General features: G+C 45.1%; 1 protein-coding gene across 1 annotated transcript; it reads right to left on the minus strand.

Moving 5' to 3' along the window:
* Positions 1 to 568: 568 nt before the first annotated feature.
* On the minus strand, positions 569 to 18,098 carry LOC120904197 (protein Wnt-10a). The gene is made up of 5 exons (XM_040314018.1): positions 16,167 to 18,098; positions 9,988 to 10,214; positions 2,129 to 2,514; positions 1,678 to 2,050; positions 569 to 1,579 (listed from the first exon to the last, which is right to left on the minus strand). Exons 1-5 carry the CDS (start codon positions 16,232 to 16,234, stop codon positions 1,392 to 1,394), a joined length of 1,242 nt encoding a protein of 413 aa, XP_040169952.1. The 5' UTR covers positions 16,235 to 18,098; the 3' UTR covers positions 569 to 1,391.
* Positions 18,099 to 19,733: the final 1,635 nt, after the last annotated feature.

Raw genomic sequence — 19,733 nt, forward strand, 5'->3', positions numbered from 1 at the left:
ATGATAGTGATGAGCTGAAGAAGTAATTATCCCGTATTGCATGTTTTTTGCGCTCTTTTTGCTTTCCTCTGATACAATCACTTTAAAGTGCGATCGCTGCGCTGAATGGTCGTCCATTTTGGCGTTCGCCTGTATTCCGTGTGGATTGATACAGTTGTTGGTCTTCGGATATTTTTGAATGGAACTATGAAAAGAAAGGAAAGAGTCCTAGGAGTGTATATGCTTTCACGGTTAAGACGGCTCTTCGACGAATCGATACGGATCGCTGCAAGTCATAAGGCGCACCTATTGGCTGAACTTTAACCCACGAAATATCAGCTCAATGGGATCCTTTCGCTGCGTTATGTCGCATTGTTTGGGGAGAAAAGGATCAAAATGTCGGACTTCAGCTAGCATTATGAGCTTTTATTCGCACATTGCTTTATGGCAGATGTTTTATCGCTCGCATTCAATGGCGTCTTGGGTTTTATGCCTTAATATTTATTAACAACATCACCATAATCATGATCGATCGATCCATCTCAAACAAATGTTTAATCTGTCTCCGTTAAAAAATGAATTCCAAATATTACCTGTATTGACTGACATAATTTATTATCACGAATCCATTCGCTACAATTACTTGTCGCCTCGCTAAAGCTGGTTTCACTACACCTCTTGTCGTTCTACGGTTCCACGTGTTTCTATACGCGTTCCAGCGCCAATCTCCCTTCAATCAATTCCGCCCCGTCGATGGCACCCGCGCAGTCTGTCCATGTAACGTCATAATGTTGTGCGCGATGACGTGTGGCACCACAGGCAGGCAGAACTCGACTGTCTCGCGTGCGGTACATTATGACACTAAGGGGTGTGTAATAGCTCTTACTGGGTTAGAATTAATTTAAACGCAAAACGCACATTCGAATAAATAACACGGTCCTTAGCGGCTACAATTGAAATCACTGTTCAAAGGGGGATGTGGGAAAGAAAAGTATAGCGAGTGAGCGAGATGGCTAGTATTGGTTTAGAGAGAAAGAGAGAGCAAGGATTACATTGAAGGCTCGCCTAACGATTGCCACTTAACACACACATAAACAAACAAACAAAAAATGGTACACTGTATTTGTACAGAAACGGTCCTAGCCTAACTGGATTTTACGCCATCCGATGGGGCAACTTCTCGTACATGCCGTAATACTGCTTAGTTGTGTCCACTACATCACGCTTCCGAACGCTTCCCCCGCCTCTGGCTGCCCTCGCTCCTTGGTCAGATGTTTCAGTTCTGGGAGCGGAGCAAACAAGCGGAGTGTTTTTAATTAGTTTGCCTCCGACCGTCCCCCGCGTCCTTCCGCCGGTGGGCCCCTAGCGGGAAACAATCGAACCGGTGAGCCACCGAACGTGAGCAGCATCGCTCAGTTGCACACGCTAATCCACTCCTCGATTTCACAATCGTCACATTCCACGAAGCAGCACCAGTGAAACTTACAGTTGCACCGATCGATGCGCTTTTCGCGGATCAGATTATAGCCCCGGCCGCAACACATCGAGGCGCAACCTTCGCTCCCACTGCTCGTCCGATTGCAGCGCCGTCCGATGGTACCTGTTTCGGCGGGAGCGAGGAAAGGTAAAATGTGCGTGCGTGCACATGAAAGTAAAAACAAAAGGTCGAAAGCGAAAGTCCTGCTGTGCGCGACTTACCCGGTATGTCGGAGATCTGATCGCGCTCGCAAAAGTTCGGTGATCTTTGGTAGTAGAAGAGCGCATTCTCCAGCTTCCGGTTGGTGGGGCCACCGAGCCGATTGCCGACCGGCGCGAGCTGCTGCTCGCGCGGTTGCCTCCGCGGTGGGCGCAGATTCGGCACGTGCTTGCGCTTCTTTGGCTTGCGGTAGACGATCATCGGCGGCCCGTTGCCAAGGTTGGACTGGTCGACGAGTATCGCCCGGCGGTACTGCTGCTTCAGGACGCGGCCGACCACGCGAAAGTCGGGCGCCGACTTCCAGCACGTCTTTAGCTGGCAGCTGCCGGACATGCCGTGGCATTTGCACCGTACCTGCATGTTGTTCGAGACGGCCTGCAGAGAATGGGTTCGTTCGTTCTATAGGTTCGTTTTCTTAGCTCACGGGGGTGAGGTGGTGTCATTTCAACTTACCCTCCGTCCGGCCCGGTTGTTGTGCAGGTTTATCTGGGACTGTATGTCTGCTCCCTTTTCGCGCGAGTCCAGAAACAGCTCGGAAAATTCCACCCCGAACGCCATGTTGTGCGAGCAGCCGCCCCACTTCCAGCGGCTCGCCTGTTTCGCCTTCAGCTTGCGCAAGCTGTCACCCTCCTCGAACACGCTATTGCTTTCCGCGATAGCGTCCAGGAAGCGGAGCTTCTCCTTTTCCAAGCTTTCGCGCAGCGACTTGGACATGCCCCTCCGGTTGACGGACGGGTCACAGCCGCACGAGATCAGCCGGCCCTGGGCGCAGGCACGGGCCACACTGTGCGTCACACCCGCGGCTGCGATGGCGTACGCAAAAGCACTCTCTCGATAGCCTGTGGAGATGAAGATCATGAATGGAACAAAATAATGAGGAAACTGAAGCACATTTTTAGTGTATTTATCACAAATGCTTAATATCAGAAGGAACAAAAATGACTTGATTGATTTTGTTATTACATTCCAACATTATGTGTCAAAATTCCACCACAGGATTTCAAGGGTTTTTAAATAATATAATGAACAAAATCTAAAACAAATTAAAGTAACTTACATCTGTAATGTTATCTACATATTATTGTTCCTTTCATGTTTGTTTAATAACTACCCCTTTATTCATGACGTCCTGTTTGGAAACAGCTTACACATTGTTAATATTAATAAATTGTCAAAGTTGATCAATGTTTAATTCTGGATGTATCCATTCTTTATTTTCAAAGTCTTTTGTTTATGATGAACAGCTTCTCGACTACTAGAAAACTAGCGATGCTGCTTAAGCTAATATTTAAACATTATATCAAGCTATCGCTAACAATTTGCTGAATAAATTTTGACAACGTTTATTTGACTATCATCTTGTTGTTTATACTGTAGCTAGGATCAAAGATTGATTAACATTAAATTCTTAGGATTAAGATCAATCATTACATATCAGCAACCATTCGACAGCCTTATAAAGGTCGTTATTCAAGAAATCTAATAATGTAATTTAGGCAATCGAGGGTATTCCTTTCACTGGAAACATGATAGTCAGATGAAAGTACTGAATTCTAATCGGTTGAATGAAAATTGTCTACTCTCTACTCCTAATATTTATTGTACACGGTCATAGAAGATTCCCAATGTTTATGGCAAGGAATAAAATGACACTTTTGTTAAGAATTGTTTATATTTTAGATGATTGTATTCCTTTTGGATAATCTTTTAAATTTTCTAATATTAAAATTTGAAATTGCTCAAAAATAGAGCATATCGGAACAACTCCAAAACTCAGCCACTTTGTTTTTTTTTTTATCGATTTTGGTTCAATCTTTGATACACGTTTCGTATGACTCTTGCACCGAAAATTCAAAGCGCTCGTTAACCAGTCTCCGGCTACAACATGGAAGGTTTGATTTAGCTCTCCGTCTTGCCATTCATTCCTGACACAAGCTTCGTTTGGTCGCGATTTAGAGCCGTTCCACCCGTAAGCCCGATCTCATGTGCGATCCTTCCCAGGCGGGATCCGTTTCCCAACGCCGCGCACCGAACACCGAACTGGATGGACGTTTAAATTCATCCTCGTGCATCCACCATACACCAAACACTTTCCCCCATCCACACTTTTCGCTTTTCTCAAGCTGAGCGTCACTTACCCTCCTCCGAAAATACGAACGAGAGTCATGGTTTCTTCGATGGATCGCAAAACGGAAACTACTCCGCGGCCGAAGAATTGGCAGCTTCGGGCACGACAGACAGACAAGATGTCGCATGACGCTTGCGAACGCGCTCCCCAAGTGTACCGATCGCTTTCCGCCCCGTGCTGCGCAGGCAGAGGCAGTGGTTTGAAATCCGAAAACAATCAGCCAATAAATTTTATTTCATTTGTATGGAAATTAAATTGAAAAGTGCCCCTGTGACCGGGGGCACGAGAAGGGAGACTTCAGGAGAGGGTTTGTGCTGTGATCGCAAGGACGCGCGGACGATGTTGGCTGGTGATTTTTGAATTATTTATTACAACCTGCCAGCCGGGCTGAAGTTGATAGGAGCAGGGAATTTGCACGGTCGTCTGCCTTGCCATCTCCACGGTTCGTTGTCCACGGTTGTGTTTCTTTTCGTGTGTTCGCTTTCAAAGGTTTACCTATCTCGAACGTCCCAGAACGGTTGGTGGTTTTGTGGAAAATTGCACCACGAACCACACACAAGGTTGGGCTGATCAAATCAACCAGCGCAAATAGATAGCGTGGAAGACGCGCGACTCCACCCAGCAAGAATCGATTGAAGAAACGTGCGGGTGACGCTAGGACTCGGTCAATCAAATTAATATCACATACATACTCAACACTTCACGATTGCCGCGCGCCTTGTCGTTAGTGGGCGGCAAAGTGTCAATCGTCTTGGGATATCGCCCCACCTCAGCAGCTTTGTGGCAAAGCTTGGTGGCACATTGTATGATAAAGTTGCTCCGATTTGCCGTCCAACTGTGGGGAGGCATCATCTCGCACACAATGCAACAGCATTTCAACCAAGCGCACATAACCAGCAACCGCAACTATTCGCATTACAGTCCCTCATCGGTAAATAAATGTCAGTTTTATGTATGTGTGTGTGTATGAGCCCCGGTTTTGAATATGCGGCCGCAGTGCGCATAAATAAAGCACTCTCGATGTCCGTTCGCCCCGAAGCATGAAAGCCCTTCCCTTCGCCCGAGAACATTCTTCTACCGGGAACATAAATGCTTCGACCGGGACATGGCGGAAGCCGCACATATTGTGAGGAAAATATCTGATTTGATTTGATCTGATCGTGTAGTTGGGTGAATTTATTTGCTTTGTTAACGGGCTGGGGCCACAGTCATTTTTAAACAAAAAAAGGAGGTAGCTTGAAAGGCACAATCACGCGAAGGAACGATGTCGTCGTGTCTGTCCCACTGGCTTGTCTCTTTTACCTGGCAGACACATACATATATGTGTCCACCGTGAACGTTCAATCTTCTAAATCGAAAGTCGTCCTGGAGAGCCTCAACCGCAACAAGTAGCGCAAGATTCCTGTGCACGAATAACGCAGATCGGGACAGAGCGGCTGGAACGGATACTGACAGCAGCATCGCAATTTACCATCGCACGAGTGTTGACAATGAGCAATGAAAATGCTTCCAATTGATAAGCTTGCCGGCCCAGCCAAGATGATGTGATGCTGTTTGCTGCTCCGTTGCTGCCTTCATGCCGGAGAAGTTGCATATGCAGTCCGGAGACACATGCTTCACACTGAACGGATTGTACGAGCGTACGATGCTGGCAGAGAAGTGATTACATCGAAGGCCAATTTCGCAGTTGATTCTAGCAGTCAAATAGCGAATGATTTGTTTGTACATTAAAACAACCCAGAACATATGGGCAAGCTACTGCCGCAAACGTTTGATTATCGCCCGTGAGCGCGGTGAAAAACAAAATGGATCTAATATTATCTCGCACATGGAACCCGACCCTCCCATTGCAATGCCTATTCATTATCGCTAATAATACATATCCTAATACTGTATTTACTTTAAATAACTCATGTCCACTTACGTCCATGTGTCCATGTGTCCATGGACCTCGTACTAGCTGCCCCGTATCGTATTCGCTACATCAAATTGCGTCATTTGACTTGAGCAAACAGCGTGTCGCCTCGTGTTTCGCTGCCAGCGTCGATCATTATGTGCACCGGGTCGTGCGATCAGCTCGGGCTGATCGATACGCTGGCCCTGATTGCCCGGCCAATTCCCTGCTTGCGGGCCAATGTGTGAACGGCTCCATCAATGCCTCCCAAACGATGTTGATCTGTGCACGGTTCAGCCAAACATCAGAACGACCGATCGGGGTTGGAACCGATCGCGTTTTCTCGTTGCTTTACTTTAAACCCTACACCCAACACCCAACGCCATCCAAGCCTCGGGGTGAAAATGTAAAAATAATCGATCATATCGCGGGAAATTGAATCGCGGAGTGTGCAGTTTTTATCCCCCTTTCTTCTTTCTGTTTGCCTTACATTGCCAATATGCCAACGCTAGCCATTGCAGCCCCACAAGGACTGTGGACCCATCATTAGTGGGTGGGTGTGAGAGGATCACCCTACCCACCGGCTAACGGTAATCGTACGGTCTGCAAAATACGGACGAAAACCGGCGCACACGCTCGCCCGCCCGCGATTGGTTGCGAGCTTTTGGCGCTGGAAGTCAATCAAGCAAAATTATTATTGAATTTAATGATTCCGCTTAGAGCGCATTAAGCGGGGTTGTTTTTTTCTCCGTTTTTTTTTTTTTTGCTTTGCGCTCTCGTGCAGTGCGTGTGCCAGCTAGTAATTGGAGTGGGCAGGTTGGGTGAAGGGAAGGAGGGAGAGAACTGAAGGAATATTGCGAAAGACCACCGGAAGCGTTTCAATTAAATCGATTCGGTCGGTTCAGTGGCACCTGGGCCGCATTAGTACAGGTTTGAATTTGGTTGCAGCTTCAGGGTATCGGGCAGTGTCTACATTCCTGAATGTTTGTTGGCAGACTGGTAGGCCGCTATGCAGAAGCCCGAGTGAGGTGAAAAACAAACAGTGTGCGGAATTACTTGCGTTCAAATTGCTTCAATTGTGCCACGATGATGCAAAATGGCGTTGTTTTGATTGCTTTTCATTTGAATAATTGGTATGAACTTTTACCAATTCTGTTTATACTATTTCACACATTTCAACATTTCTTCGACCTCCGTCAGCTAAAGATTTATTTATAGATTGTATACTTAGTTATATACTTATTTCATATATTTAATTTTTTTTATATCGACTACCTGACTACTACCTGCTAAGTTGCACAAATATCTCAGGTTATGATCGTGAATTGCAAACACTAAGCAGTGTCATTTATTTTTACATCTCACAATCAAATTTGAAGAATATTGAATTTGAAGAATTTAAATTGAATTTTATGTTTTACGCCATTTACTTTTCAATGTTATAATAAACCGATTTTGATTGAGGATTTTGAATTCATTTTAAATCAAGAATCCTCAACACAACCTTACAAAAAATAATAGATTAAAAATCAACATATTGTAGTACTTAAATGATTGTAACCTTAATAGTATTTTTTGTATGATAATAATAATCTACAATATTTTTCAGACTCAATCATTTAATAGTTCACAGTAGGTTGACTATTCACAAAATTAATCCCTTGTACATATGCATGTTTATTTCTATACTTGTCAAATTTGTCGGATGAACAACTGTAAAATTAAAATAATGGTGCAGTGGGACGCATGAGAATATGAGAATATTAAAAGGATGGTTCGGTTATGTGATTTTTATATTCAGAGAAATTAAATCCATTTAAACCTCCATCATATTCATACTAACTGCACAATAAAACCGTCACCCACTAAAACCCAGTTGTCTCAATTAATATTCTACCGAACATAATCATCCGCCTGGCTACATCCTCGAATTATTGATCGACATGAATCCTCAGCGAGGGACGAATTCTGCTGACGGAGACGGATGGCTGTATTAGCCACTGGAGAGCTGCTTGACGTGGTTATAAATATTACCGGCACCCGTTGCGTCATCCACATCAAAGGAAGTGCACTCGGTAAGTGCATTCAAATGTATTCACCACCATCTGTCTGCCTGTTACCCGAAAACCCCACGCGCATAAGTACCTTCGCCGCTTCCCTTCGCGTCACGGTCCTCCTCTTTGTCGTGCGTCTGAAAAAAAAACAAACTCCCTTCTCGTCCATTGTTTCAGCAGAGCGAATCTTCAGTGTGACGAATTCACCCAATCGGTAGACGAACCACGGCAACGCTCTGCTTCCTGCATTCGGTGTAACCTTTTCCTTTCGCCACCAGCTCAATACACTTTATTGCCACGGCACACGATGATCGTTAAAACCGATCAGTTTGACGAATGACCGCACCTCGGCAACTGTACAGCCCACAAGGATTGATCGATCGCTTCGATCGATTGCGATGCAAACGAAGGAGAAAAGTGGCCACCAACTGCAAAAGCTCATGCATTAAAGCCGGCGAACCGTTGAGGGAAATGTCACCGGTTGACGAGTGGAAAATCGCTGAATCGCGACAACATAAACAACCCTTGTCCCTACCATACACACACACACACACACACAGACAAACACGATTGACGAGACGATGATGACCGAAACGCGCATGGCTCGCCTTCACCTTCCGCCTTATCTGCAGCGGATATCCAGTGGCTACACTTTGACATATGTATATGTCATGACAAATTATGTTCTTCGCGTGTTTCAAATTTGCCTTGCCCGATTTCGGAGAAGGCCTCACCGATTACTGCAGCGCGACACTGATGATGTGTCATTTACATAGAGGCGGGTGGATGGTTTGCTTCCGAGGGAGCGCTGAGAAACGCAAAATTTACATCAATTTATACTTCGATTTTGATGTTTCAGTTCGGCCCATCCATCCATCTTTCGCACAGACCATGCGAAGGAAGTCACCACGGTAAAAGTCACTCCGGAACGCCACGGAACACACCGAACGGAACAAACGCCGAACGAAGTTGTACCGAGTTGTCAACGAGTCCGGGTTCTTTGTTCGCCGGGTAGGTTGAAGGATTGATTGCCTTCTGGCTCGGTTTGACGATTGAATGAGATGCATTTGGCAGTGGTAGGAAGAAATCTCGGGTAGTCGGTGAGAGCATACAGCTTGATGGGCCAACACGGTGACACGGTTGACAATTGAATGGACTTTTAGAGGATAGAGTAGGTTGAGGTTGGTCCCGGTTAAAGAGCAACAGTCAATCAGCCGAGTTGACGGTAGAGACTATATCCTTCTGCTGATTGGCCAAGACGTCAACACGACGTCCCGCAGAAAGTGATAGTGTTTCCTGAGACGTTCTTTGCAAGAATGTGCCGTTTGTCACAATGCCCATTGAATTCAAAGGTTACGCAACCTAGTACATCTTCACGCAAACAGGCAGCAATGTAGGAAGGCATGGTAACACATAACAAACTACCACCAACCGCCTGGCTGGATGAAGATATAGATTTTAATAACATTGTTTCAATAGTGCCGAAAAAAGGCATCCAACTATCCCACCCATTGTGTGCTCTGCTTGTTCGAAAGAGCTCTCGTTGTCATCTTTGTCGACACCTTTCCAGGCGTTTAATGTCATCCGGCAGAGGCACTGAACACAATCGGTCGCAGAACACCCAAGAACATCGTTCCGTCAGTCCTTCGTCAGTGTGGTAAAGGTGAACGAATTACTACCGAATGGTCGTCCCATATATTGTTCCCCGGTGTCGTCATCGGCCCGGCAGAAAGACTATGCTAATGAGCATTACCCTCGGGTGCACCATCGGAATGCACCACAGGGGTGCATCACGGGCAGGGTCGGGAAAAAATGACCGGTGCATAAAGCGACACCTTCTCATCTTCCAATTTTGCTGCGAAGCTTTAATTTACCATAAACTTTCCAATTTTTATGTCAGTTGGCTTCCTTTTGTCGAGCATGCCGAGGATGACATGCCAGGAAAATGGGGTCCGTGCAGTTAGGAGAGACAGTTGGTCGTGTGTTTTTCGAGCGCGATTTTCCCGTAGCAAGGGTACGGGATGGACAGGAAGGAATAAAAAAAGGTAGCATTATAGAAAATTATGACCCGTAAGCTCGTTGGTCACGCTTAAAAAGGGTCGTCCGGTTTCGATTTAGACAACGGCCAACGCGCAAGTGATCCAGTCGCACCAAGGTGCGTCGTGTGCGTCCGAAAAGTCCCATTTCTCGGGGGATACACAAAACTGATGAGCAGATTGGTGTTGGTGGTGCTTACCTCGTTTCAGCATGCTGGATGTGTGTGGATTGCGGCTTTTGGTACTGAGCGATGAGCAGTTCCAACGGTGCCATTGGAACTGGTACTGACACTCCCGAACGCCAAGCTCCAGGCCCTCGATGGCGGCCGCCGTAACGTCGCTCGCGCGGTAGCACAGCTCCAGCTGGTCCCGGGCCAGCCCCGGCACGGTACGACACGTCGCCCGGACGTCCGGCAAACTTTGAACCCTGTGTGAGAGAGAAATAAAGGAACGACAAAACATGACAGTAGAAAGTGAGTAAACGTGTCGTACACAAAACACATACCGAACCGATTAAAGGCAATATTGACATAACAGCCGTACGCACACGGCACATGGTATCGGAAGGAAATCTTGCCAGCAAATCATGACCCGAGCAAGGGGAAATGGCTGCTAATTTGCGATCGTTAACTTAATGGTAGGCCAATTAATACGTGGCAGATAAATTATGCATCCTGTACGACAGTCAGGCGTGCAAGAAGTCACATTTTGTCTGTTTGTGTTTGTCGTGAGATTTGTGCTCTACTTTGGAGCTTTGTTTTTTTCTCCTGGCTCTGATAAAATACGGAACACCAAGTAGTTTTCAACAAAGGTTAAACCATAATAACGTTACCCTTTCATTGGCTGTGAGCCTCATTCTCAGCACCTAAGCAGACGCTTAACACCCGCTGCACCCGTGGCTGGGTTGAACTGGCGCAAAGATGCCCATTAATAATGAAGTGCAACCGCATTATGTGCATGTTTTTCGTTGGGTTGGTGCTTTTTCTGCTGTTTTTGGCGACTCATATGGTTTTGCCATGGCCGGCAACGAACGGACGGGGTGGGGTAGAATTAATTTTATCAATTAGCGACAGGCGAGATGCAACATCGCGTTGCAGTGCACATTAATCCGAGCCTAATTGGTGTCAACGGTGAGTTATGAGTTAATCATGTCCATCTTTTGGGTTCGCTTTGGTAATTCCAATTCATCCTTTTTTTGTCGTTTATCAGTGTTGCCTGTCTGCACTCGCTCCATCTTCCGTTTGAAGCAGTTAAAAAACGCAACCCATACGGTGGAAGCTATATTTGCTATCGGGAATATTTGCTACTCAAACGGAATGTTTTGGAGCTAACCGTTTCAGAGGAGCAGGTAACATTGCTTTGCATCGGGACAAACCGTCATGAGAAATCCAATAAAATAAAGGCAAAAATTCATATCGGTTATTAATGTCGACCGTTTAAACATTCATCCATCACCCATTGGGAAATGGAGACATTTTTTGCCTGCAAGTCCCGCAAACTCCTGAGAATTGGTGTAGCTTGAGCACACAAATGCAGCGACATGAACAAAAAAACAACAGGCCAGTCACAGGCGACGCTTTCGTCCTGTCTGCAGTGTCCGAGCCGTTCGTTCACAGCCAAACGATCCTGGGAACAGCTCTGAGGACTTGGCAGCTCTTCCCGGCTTGACATTCTGCAGACAAAACATTCATCATAATTGCTACCGCTTTGCACTAGATTCCTCGGAGGAGGTAGAATGTTTGCAACAACAACAACAACAACAGCAAAAAAACAACACACCAACAGAGAACGCCGCCATCGAGAAGGTGTACACCTACCGTAACGCAGGGTTAGGTAAATATGAAGCCCTTTAAATTGATGTCGACATTCAACCTTCGCGGGCAGCGCAGCGAAGAAACCAACGATTCTTCGACTTTGTTGACCCAATCCAGCCGCCAACTCCCGCTTACTCCCGCTTTCCATCGCTTGTTTCCAGTGCCGTGTTCACGGATTGGGGCCGTGAGAACTTTGTGAAAGATATTTCAATCCTCCAGCTACCCGCTCCCTGCTTCTTGGGTAAATCGCGTCAGTGCACATCTTCTCACTAACAATCAGGCGAAAAAGGCGAGGAGGACAGGCTTATCGGCAAAGGGGATGCACAGAAATAAGAAAAGCAAAGCCAATAAAACTAAATGTTTCGGATTCCTGCGCCCTTCATACGGTAGATACGGTACGGTCGATTTGGAGACGTCTCGGGATAGGTTCGTGGGGTCGTCCAATCCAACTGATGCTGCTGTTGGTGGTGAGTGAGCTCCTGTAGCTTTTCTGGTGAATCACAGGACGAAACGTGGTAGCGTACTATACCTTACAGAACGCTAGTGAAAAGAGTTACTTGAGAAATTAACAACTGCAATGCGAGATATCTCGGAACAGCAACTGTACGCTTTAGCCCACTGGCGAGTGGTTCATAAATACTAGGACATATGGAGTGGATTGCACTTCCCGTACACTGCCCACTGTAAGAGATAGGCAGTTGGTTCGTTTCCTCTCGGGTGCAACCAATTAGTCATCTCGCACTCGAACGCAAAGCGCATTCCACAGGATCGTTTCACCGTTTGCGGGAGCCACACTCACCAGCCATTGACTTCAGCGAATGCTGGTACAGTGATTTTCCCCCACCCCTCCCCATTGATGCCACTACCTTCAGCCTGTTGTGTACGGCGAACGGCGATTAAATGCGGAACCCAAGGGGAAAATAATCACTCCATTAAGGAATGTATGCTTGCACCGCGTCCAAAAGGAAGGTGGAAGAGAAAGAGAGTGCTGGAATCTGCCGTGGTTGTGGCTAACCGGCGGAGGTGATGAAACCTTATACTAATTTGCGATCTTGCCAACGAAGGTTGGCTACCTCGCTCTGCATTTGCTGCCCGTGATCGTACTAAAAATATGCCAACTATTTTCGGGGAGCCAGGATAAGAAAATTATCGAGCGTACAGTGAACGCACTCGCCCGTATCGACGATGTCCGGGAACGTCCTAGAGTGGAGAGGTGGGCATTCGGTGTGTCTCTTGGTTGGGGATAAGAACGGATAAGGGCAAAATTTTAATTGCCACTATGTAAGTTTATTGCCTGTTTGTATGTAAAAAAAACCAAAACTTTACCCACAACTAAAGGGTAGAATTCATTTAAATCGTGGAACTTTTGTGGAAATACAGCCCAAGGTTGCCAGGTTGGGCGAGATGCATTCCTAATCACGCCACGCGGGCGAAATATTCGGCCGAACAAATTTTGTAACGCATGGGAACAAGCGTGAAACAGATTTCTCAAATAGTCCGGGGCTCGTTTGGGCAATGTGCTGTCCGCGTTCGGTGTATTTTTCGGCGTCCAAAGTTTGGTATGCCAACCTGGCAGGACAACTCGATGTTTTGTGCGTGCCTGCAGACGGTTCTGTGATCACTTTCACGCAACCTTTTAACGCCGCCCTTCCCTGGGCGGGGTGGAGGATTTTGTGTCTCGAGATTTGTGAATGATGCAGTGAAGTCGTTGTTTCGTAAAGATTTGGAAACTTTCAGCTTCACTAGAAATGAACACCCTCCAACTGGTTACTTCAAATGGTCAACAGAAGGTCTCAGAGCAACGATCTTGGATGGTTTGGGAAAAAAGATAACCTCCGTATCGAATGACATCCACAAAGCCCAGTCGTAGATCTTACCAGCTCCCTGATTGATGTCATTAATCCCTTCGGATCACTGCCAAAAAATAACAACCAGAACAGTTCGGACTCATTGCCAGTCGTCATCAGCCCTCGTTGTCGCTGAGACTGCGCTTATCTGTGATCTTGATCTTGATACACACAGACTCTCCCCCTGTTCCCTCTTCTACCGTTCGCTCTTTCTCTGGATCCTTGTTCATCAAGTCCATGCGCTGTCTTACGGTTTCCCAATTTTAGCAGATCAGTATCAGCGTATAGGCCGATCGAATTGTCTAACAGAAGAAGGGATGTCACAAAACGATGCAAAACCGGAGGTCGAAGCTACGCACGGATTTGGCTTATCGTAATGCTGCCGGCAGATGACGATGATGCAACGCAGCGGAAGCGGTTTGTGAATGGGACATCTCGTCTCCCATCATCGCCGGCCATTCCGGTTTAGGGTGGTGGACGATGCGGAACGTTGACGGATATAAATCCGCTTTTTTTTTGTTTGGGCAGTTTGCGGAAATGCAACGGACGGCGTCCCTGCGTCTCAGCGCTCTCAGCCCGGGCAGGAAACATCCTGTATCCCATTCCATTCCACAATTGCTTGTTTACGTCGTGTTTGTTTAGTGTTTTGTTCCGTTGTGCTTCCTTTTTTTCTTATCTCGCAAAGCTTTTTTCTTCAATCCCTTTCATTCTCTCTCTCTCTCTCTCTCTCTCTCTCTCGCTCTATTTATCTTTCATGGTTTTTCGTTTCCTTCTTATCACACCGAGTAGATCTTATGGGAACGGAACGCATCCCGCCCTGGCGCGTTCTTGGCACCCCTTTTCAGCATGACCAACATTGGATGCAGCGCGAAATGCATACGCAAGCAAAGTTTGCTGACAAGATAAATGCATTGCCAGCATTGAGTACGTGGCCGTTGGTTTCATCTTGGCTTTTGGCGCAAGCATTCTGGATCCTTGAGAAATAAACACGTGAGCGTATAATGCGTAAATTTGTATTCATTTCAGGCATTGCTTTATCGGATCTAGGGTTTACTTTTCATCTTGAAACTGACGCCGTAGCTCAGTGGCCTCGTTGTACAGTGGGCACATGTCTATCCATTCATCTATCTGAGAAGAGCAGATGAGCATTCTCTTTCATTGCATTGCTTCTTGACGATCTCCGAGTATTTTATTAGTTTTGAAATAGTCTCGTGTATGTTTTTTTTTATTGTCAGTATAATGTTGATTTACAGTTGATTGCGGTAAAGGTTAGTCATAGAAAAAGCTGTTAGGGATCTTTTCACACAGCACCCTGTATGACTAGTTTTGGAAGTGGTTCGTTGTTTTTATGTTTGTATTTAGCGCTCCGGTTTTGGCAAACGCTCCGAGCTGGTGGCTGATAAATTTTGATTAATGCGCTTTGAGCGATGTTGTTCGTCATGCTTCTAGCAAGAGTCATAGTGAATAGCGTAAGTTTTTGTGTGCGCGTGTGTTTATTTGACATCGAACGCTAATATGTTTGTTTTCATAGTAAACAAATTTAGAAACCTGATGGCAACAACAATATGACGATAAATTGTTCTCACGTACGCCCGGAATGGGGTTACCAGTGCTGTGTTGTACGTTTAGAAATATATTTGTTTTTCCATTTTTTTATCAAATAATATTTTATTTTAGTTTAAAACATACTGAATTGAGTTCTATCATCTTAAAAATATAGGAAAAGGATAATATTTTCTAAAATCATATACTATATTAAAAATATACTAATATGGTTTCCTAAAGTTGTCATACGTGCATAAGAAATTATGTATCGAATAAAAGTTGTTAATTACAATATATTTTAACATAATTTTTTGTTTTTTTTTCGTCGTTTTGAAATAATTCATAATGAATCATATTGTTCCTTAATATCTTGTATAATGCATATTAAAACTTAAACTGATTTTTATGACACATTTTCAACTGACTGGTTGACTGCTAGCAACCTAAGAAATCTGTAGAACCTAAAACAAATTAAATGTTCGTACGATCTAGTATTAAGTTCGTTTATTCCAGTATTATTTTTTAGAAATCAATGAGATACTTTGAGACAATTGTTAAGATCTTTAATTTTCCTATTTAATGTTGTTATTAAAATGCTTCAAATTATGTCTGCTAGGAATAAATTCTGAAAAATAATGTTACACAGTCTGGTCTTGTACGTACTGTCGTGTGTATTCATAGCCCAAAGGAGGTACGCCACTTGACAAGTGTTGAAAATAAATTCAAATATTAGAAATTTTAACCGTTTTTATTTTCGAAATTGAAACTAAACTTTAAAAATTTTATTAGTACACAAATTAATTAGCTAGAAAAAACACAGAAATTTTATCTCTAACGCTTTCCATTGGAAATTACATTGGGAATTTGGTTTGAAAATTGTCTGTTGAATAAATTTGACATATTTGCACTGAATTTGTGGGATCATCATAGTTAAATAATAACGTATTAGTTTTTTTTTTTCAAGAATGGATAATAAAAAATTATGAACCATTTAAAACCTAAAGATAAGGACATTAAAACATGATAAAACAACACTCAGTAAAAGACTTAAAGATGTAGAATATCAACTACTAATCCTGTTAAGCTATTTCATCACTTATTTCAGCATTTCATTTCATGAACCACTTAAATCAAATGATATTGCATCTCTCAGACTCAATGGCACTCTCTTACCTCTTTAGCACAATTAGAACCAACCACAGTAGCAGTCTTCGTACACTTCGCTCGTCCCAATACCCCATTGCTTGGCTTGGCTGCGTGGCGTAACGTTTGCGAAAGGATGCACCCGATCCAGGTCGCACCACGGTATGCTGCAGTTCAGTGTCAGTGCGTTCGCTTGCTTAATCCATTGCGTGCCAGTACCGATCGACCAGTCACTTTGCAATCGCATCTCAACCACTCTGGGCACCAGTGGGGACACTTGGCGGACACTTCGCGATGCAGGATCGAAGCACTGTGCGTTTTCAGCGATCTGCTAACGAAATAAGGGGCACTCAAAGCTCACTCACAACAGAAGTCACACGAGTCGTAAAGATCGTACACTATTTGAAAATGCATTTAAAATCACACCAAACTGCACGGTTATACGATTACACAACTGACTGAAGCTTTTCGCACGTGAACACGACACTGTACGTTGTAAAATAGCACTCACTTATAGCATGGACATTTTCTTGTCCAGCTTGAAGCTTAGTAGTTTCAAAATTCTTTCGATCTGGCGTATGGACTCTTCCCCAAAGGATCCTCCCGTTTGACCCAGACGGTACAACGCAACATCACCTAACGCAACCGTAAAAGGTGGCTTGCCGTTGACCACCACCGATGCAAGCGTTTAGTTTTGGTGGCTGATGCCCGGCGTGGTCCTTCCGATTGGTCGAACGTGCTTCTTTGGCACCACCGGCCAACCGACCCTTGCGTTCGCTTGCGGTCCACAACAACGGGGAACTCACGCACCAAACCTCCTGCTCGCACTCACACGTACCGGGATTCCTTTATTGTTGAATTCGGTCGGTCCTTTCGATGCGATAGATTTGTGTTCAAATGCCACCGTTTATCTGTTCGCTCGGTTCGCTCGCGATGGCTCTTCTGCAGGCTGCCACAGATAGACAAATGGTGCTAATGGTGATGGCTTTCTTTCACACTCTGCTGGAGGGAATCGTTTTTTCGGCGCGTAGTTTTGATGTCACACACTTAAAGCATGCATGCAGTCAAACGAATGCGATGAATAACATCAACTCTATTAGTAACCACGAATTTCCACATTCAAATTCATCACTCAAACACAAACTAATTCTCTAAATAGCTTGTAACTACTTTGGTTGATAAATTTTGGCACACCAAAAAGCACACGCTGTACTCTGCCCACGTTGCACACTATGTGTTTTGCCTTCTGGTCTTGCTGGCCGCCCGCACGTTCGCGCGTAAATGCAAACAACCGTACCGTGTGATCGCGTTACCCTCGCCGTGTTGAAACCCTGCGTATACGCGCGCGCGCGAAATGAAACGCTAGTTCTCTCTAGTTTCTCGTGCGATCTGTCCCGTGGCCCGGTGCTGGGGAGCTTTCCGAGCTTCGGATGGCAAAAGTGTGGCACGACGCCACGCCAGCTGAGTGCCGCCTGGGAATGTCGCTCACGGCCGGGAGCTCACCAGCGTTTGCGGTTCGCAACGTGTTCATCCGTGTGCCGTCGTTCAAGCAGCACCGTTTCTTTTTTTTTTTTATTCGTCCGTTCCGAAACCGTTTCGAAAAACACGTCGATGGCGCAGCGAACGCTTGGGCGGAGGGGATAGTTAAGGAATTCGGAATTGGATTTTTTTCTCTCCTCTGTGTGCCACCACTTTCCACCACCTCTTCGCCAGCTCCGGTTTCCAACTGTCGAGATGAACGGTGATGAGTTGCTTGATGAGATTTCGAAAACTCGACACAGCGCGCGGTGACTAAGGCCCGGGCGCTCGGGTTGGGTTAAATTGGCTTTTCCCAAGGGTTGAGGGTTTCTTTGGCAGTCGCAAAACCACTAGCAAATTGACGGCTCTCGTAAAATCGATGGCTCACTTTTTGCTGCGTTTTTCTGTGCCTCAGCAGCATTTCGGCTCGCTTCCGTTCAGCGCTCAGCTGGCTGCTAAATGCACGCGCGAACCTCACACAGACACGCCGTTGTGAAAAGCCCCGTAACGGAAGGTGCGGCTTCCACGCCGCAGAATCGCAGGACGACAACTGAATGAGCGCGTAAATCTCGCCCAGTACACGACCGATTTTTATGTGTCTTTCAGCATTGATTTTGATATGGTTTCCTCTCCCGCGTCCGCTTTGCCGCCCCGTCCGCCAGTGTCAATCTCTGGTGCGCTGGTTGTTCTCCGCTGAGATGTTATTATACATCCCAGTGCTAGGACAATGCGAAACGCGAACCACACACAGGCATATATACAAAGACAAACACACACACACACACGCAAGCACTCGGGAGCTCTCGCAGGGCGACAACAATGTTGTTAGCGATGCGCACCCTATGCTACTGCGCATGCTGCGGGGTATGATTGTCCCTTTACCGGGTCGATCATATTCTTCCTCGCGGCACCAATAGGGACACAGCTAGAGGAGGTCCTGTTTTATATCTCTCGCTCTTGGGCGCCGTTTTTGTGGTTTGAGCCGGAAGCAGAAACGAACAAAAAATCATTCTCCACAGCATTGTGAAATAAAAAGCATTGCGCGTATTCAATTGCAAATCTTCTTGCGGAAGCCTTTCCCAGCCACTTGCGACCTTCCGTATATGATACCGGATGCTGTGCAGGAAGTGGGTGCGGCCGTTGTGGGGCTGCTTCTGTGGAATGGGGAATTTATGGGTCATGTTAAAACAAATCACAACAACAATGTTGGATCTATTATAATGCATGTTATTATAAATAGCTGGAGCGTTTTATAAGCGTTTTTGTTGCTGTTCAACGAATATGGTGTTTAGTTATTCTTATTGTAGTATTTTATTTTAGTTTGTAGTATTCTAGTATCCAATATATTTTGTTTTATTATATACATGTAAGTACGACCTTTTACAATTAAACAAATTCCAGTAAAGCCAACATGCCTGCTCATTACACTACCAAACGTGATATTAGCAGGCGATATCTATATACTACTAAACAATAAGAATGTAGTATATGGTTCTTCTTCTTCTGCTTGGCGTAATGTCCTACGCAGACATACCGGCCTTTCTACAGGCTTTCTAGACTTTCAAGCAGCTGGATAATCAGTCCTTGCTACGGGGACATACAATACATCCTGTGATTTTGATATTGGATATTGGATATTGGATATTGGATTGAAAGCTGGATAGATTTTCCAAACCTAGAACCGTGTTCTTGAAATATGTGTATGCAAAGTATTCATGAATGTAAATACTAATGATATAATTTAATCAACGCAGTCAGTACAATCAGTTAAATGTGATAAATAATGTAAAATATCTTTCCATTTCGTTGAATTTCTACCTTTGTCCGTATGTCCGATGAGTTAAAATATAGGAGATCCCCAATGTATATGTCACCGGTTAGCTGTGAGAAATATAAAAAAAAATCTATGGTTTTCAGATAAACGGTAACTGTTAACATCAAAATCGTCGTATTTGTGATTCGTCAAAACGCAAGTGGATCATTTCTCCAGGGTCTCCTATATATAAAAATACATTTCATCCCAATAACCTGTGAAAGAGTTAAAAAAATTTACCATTTTACGAAATTCACTAGGCAACA

Source organism: Anopheles arabiensis, chromosome 3 (assembly GCF_016920715.1).
Source record: "Anopheles arabiensis isolate DONGOLA chromosome 3, AaraD3, whole genome shotgun sequence".
Lineage (NCBI taxonomy): Eukaryota > Metazoa > Arthropoda > Insecta > Diptera > Culicidae > Anopheles > Anopheles arabiensis.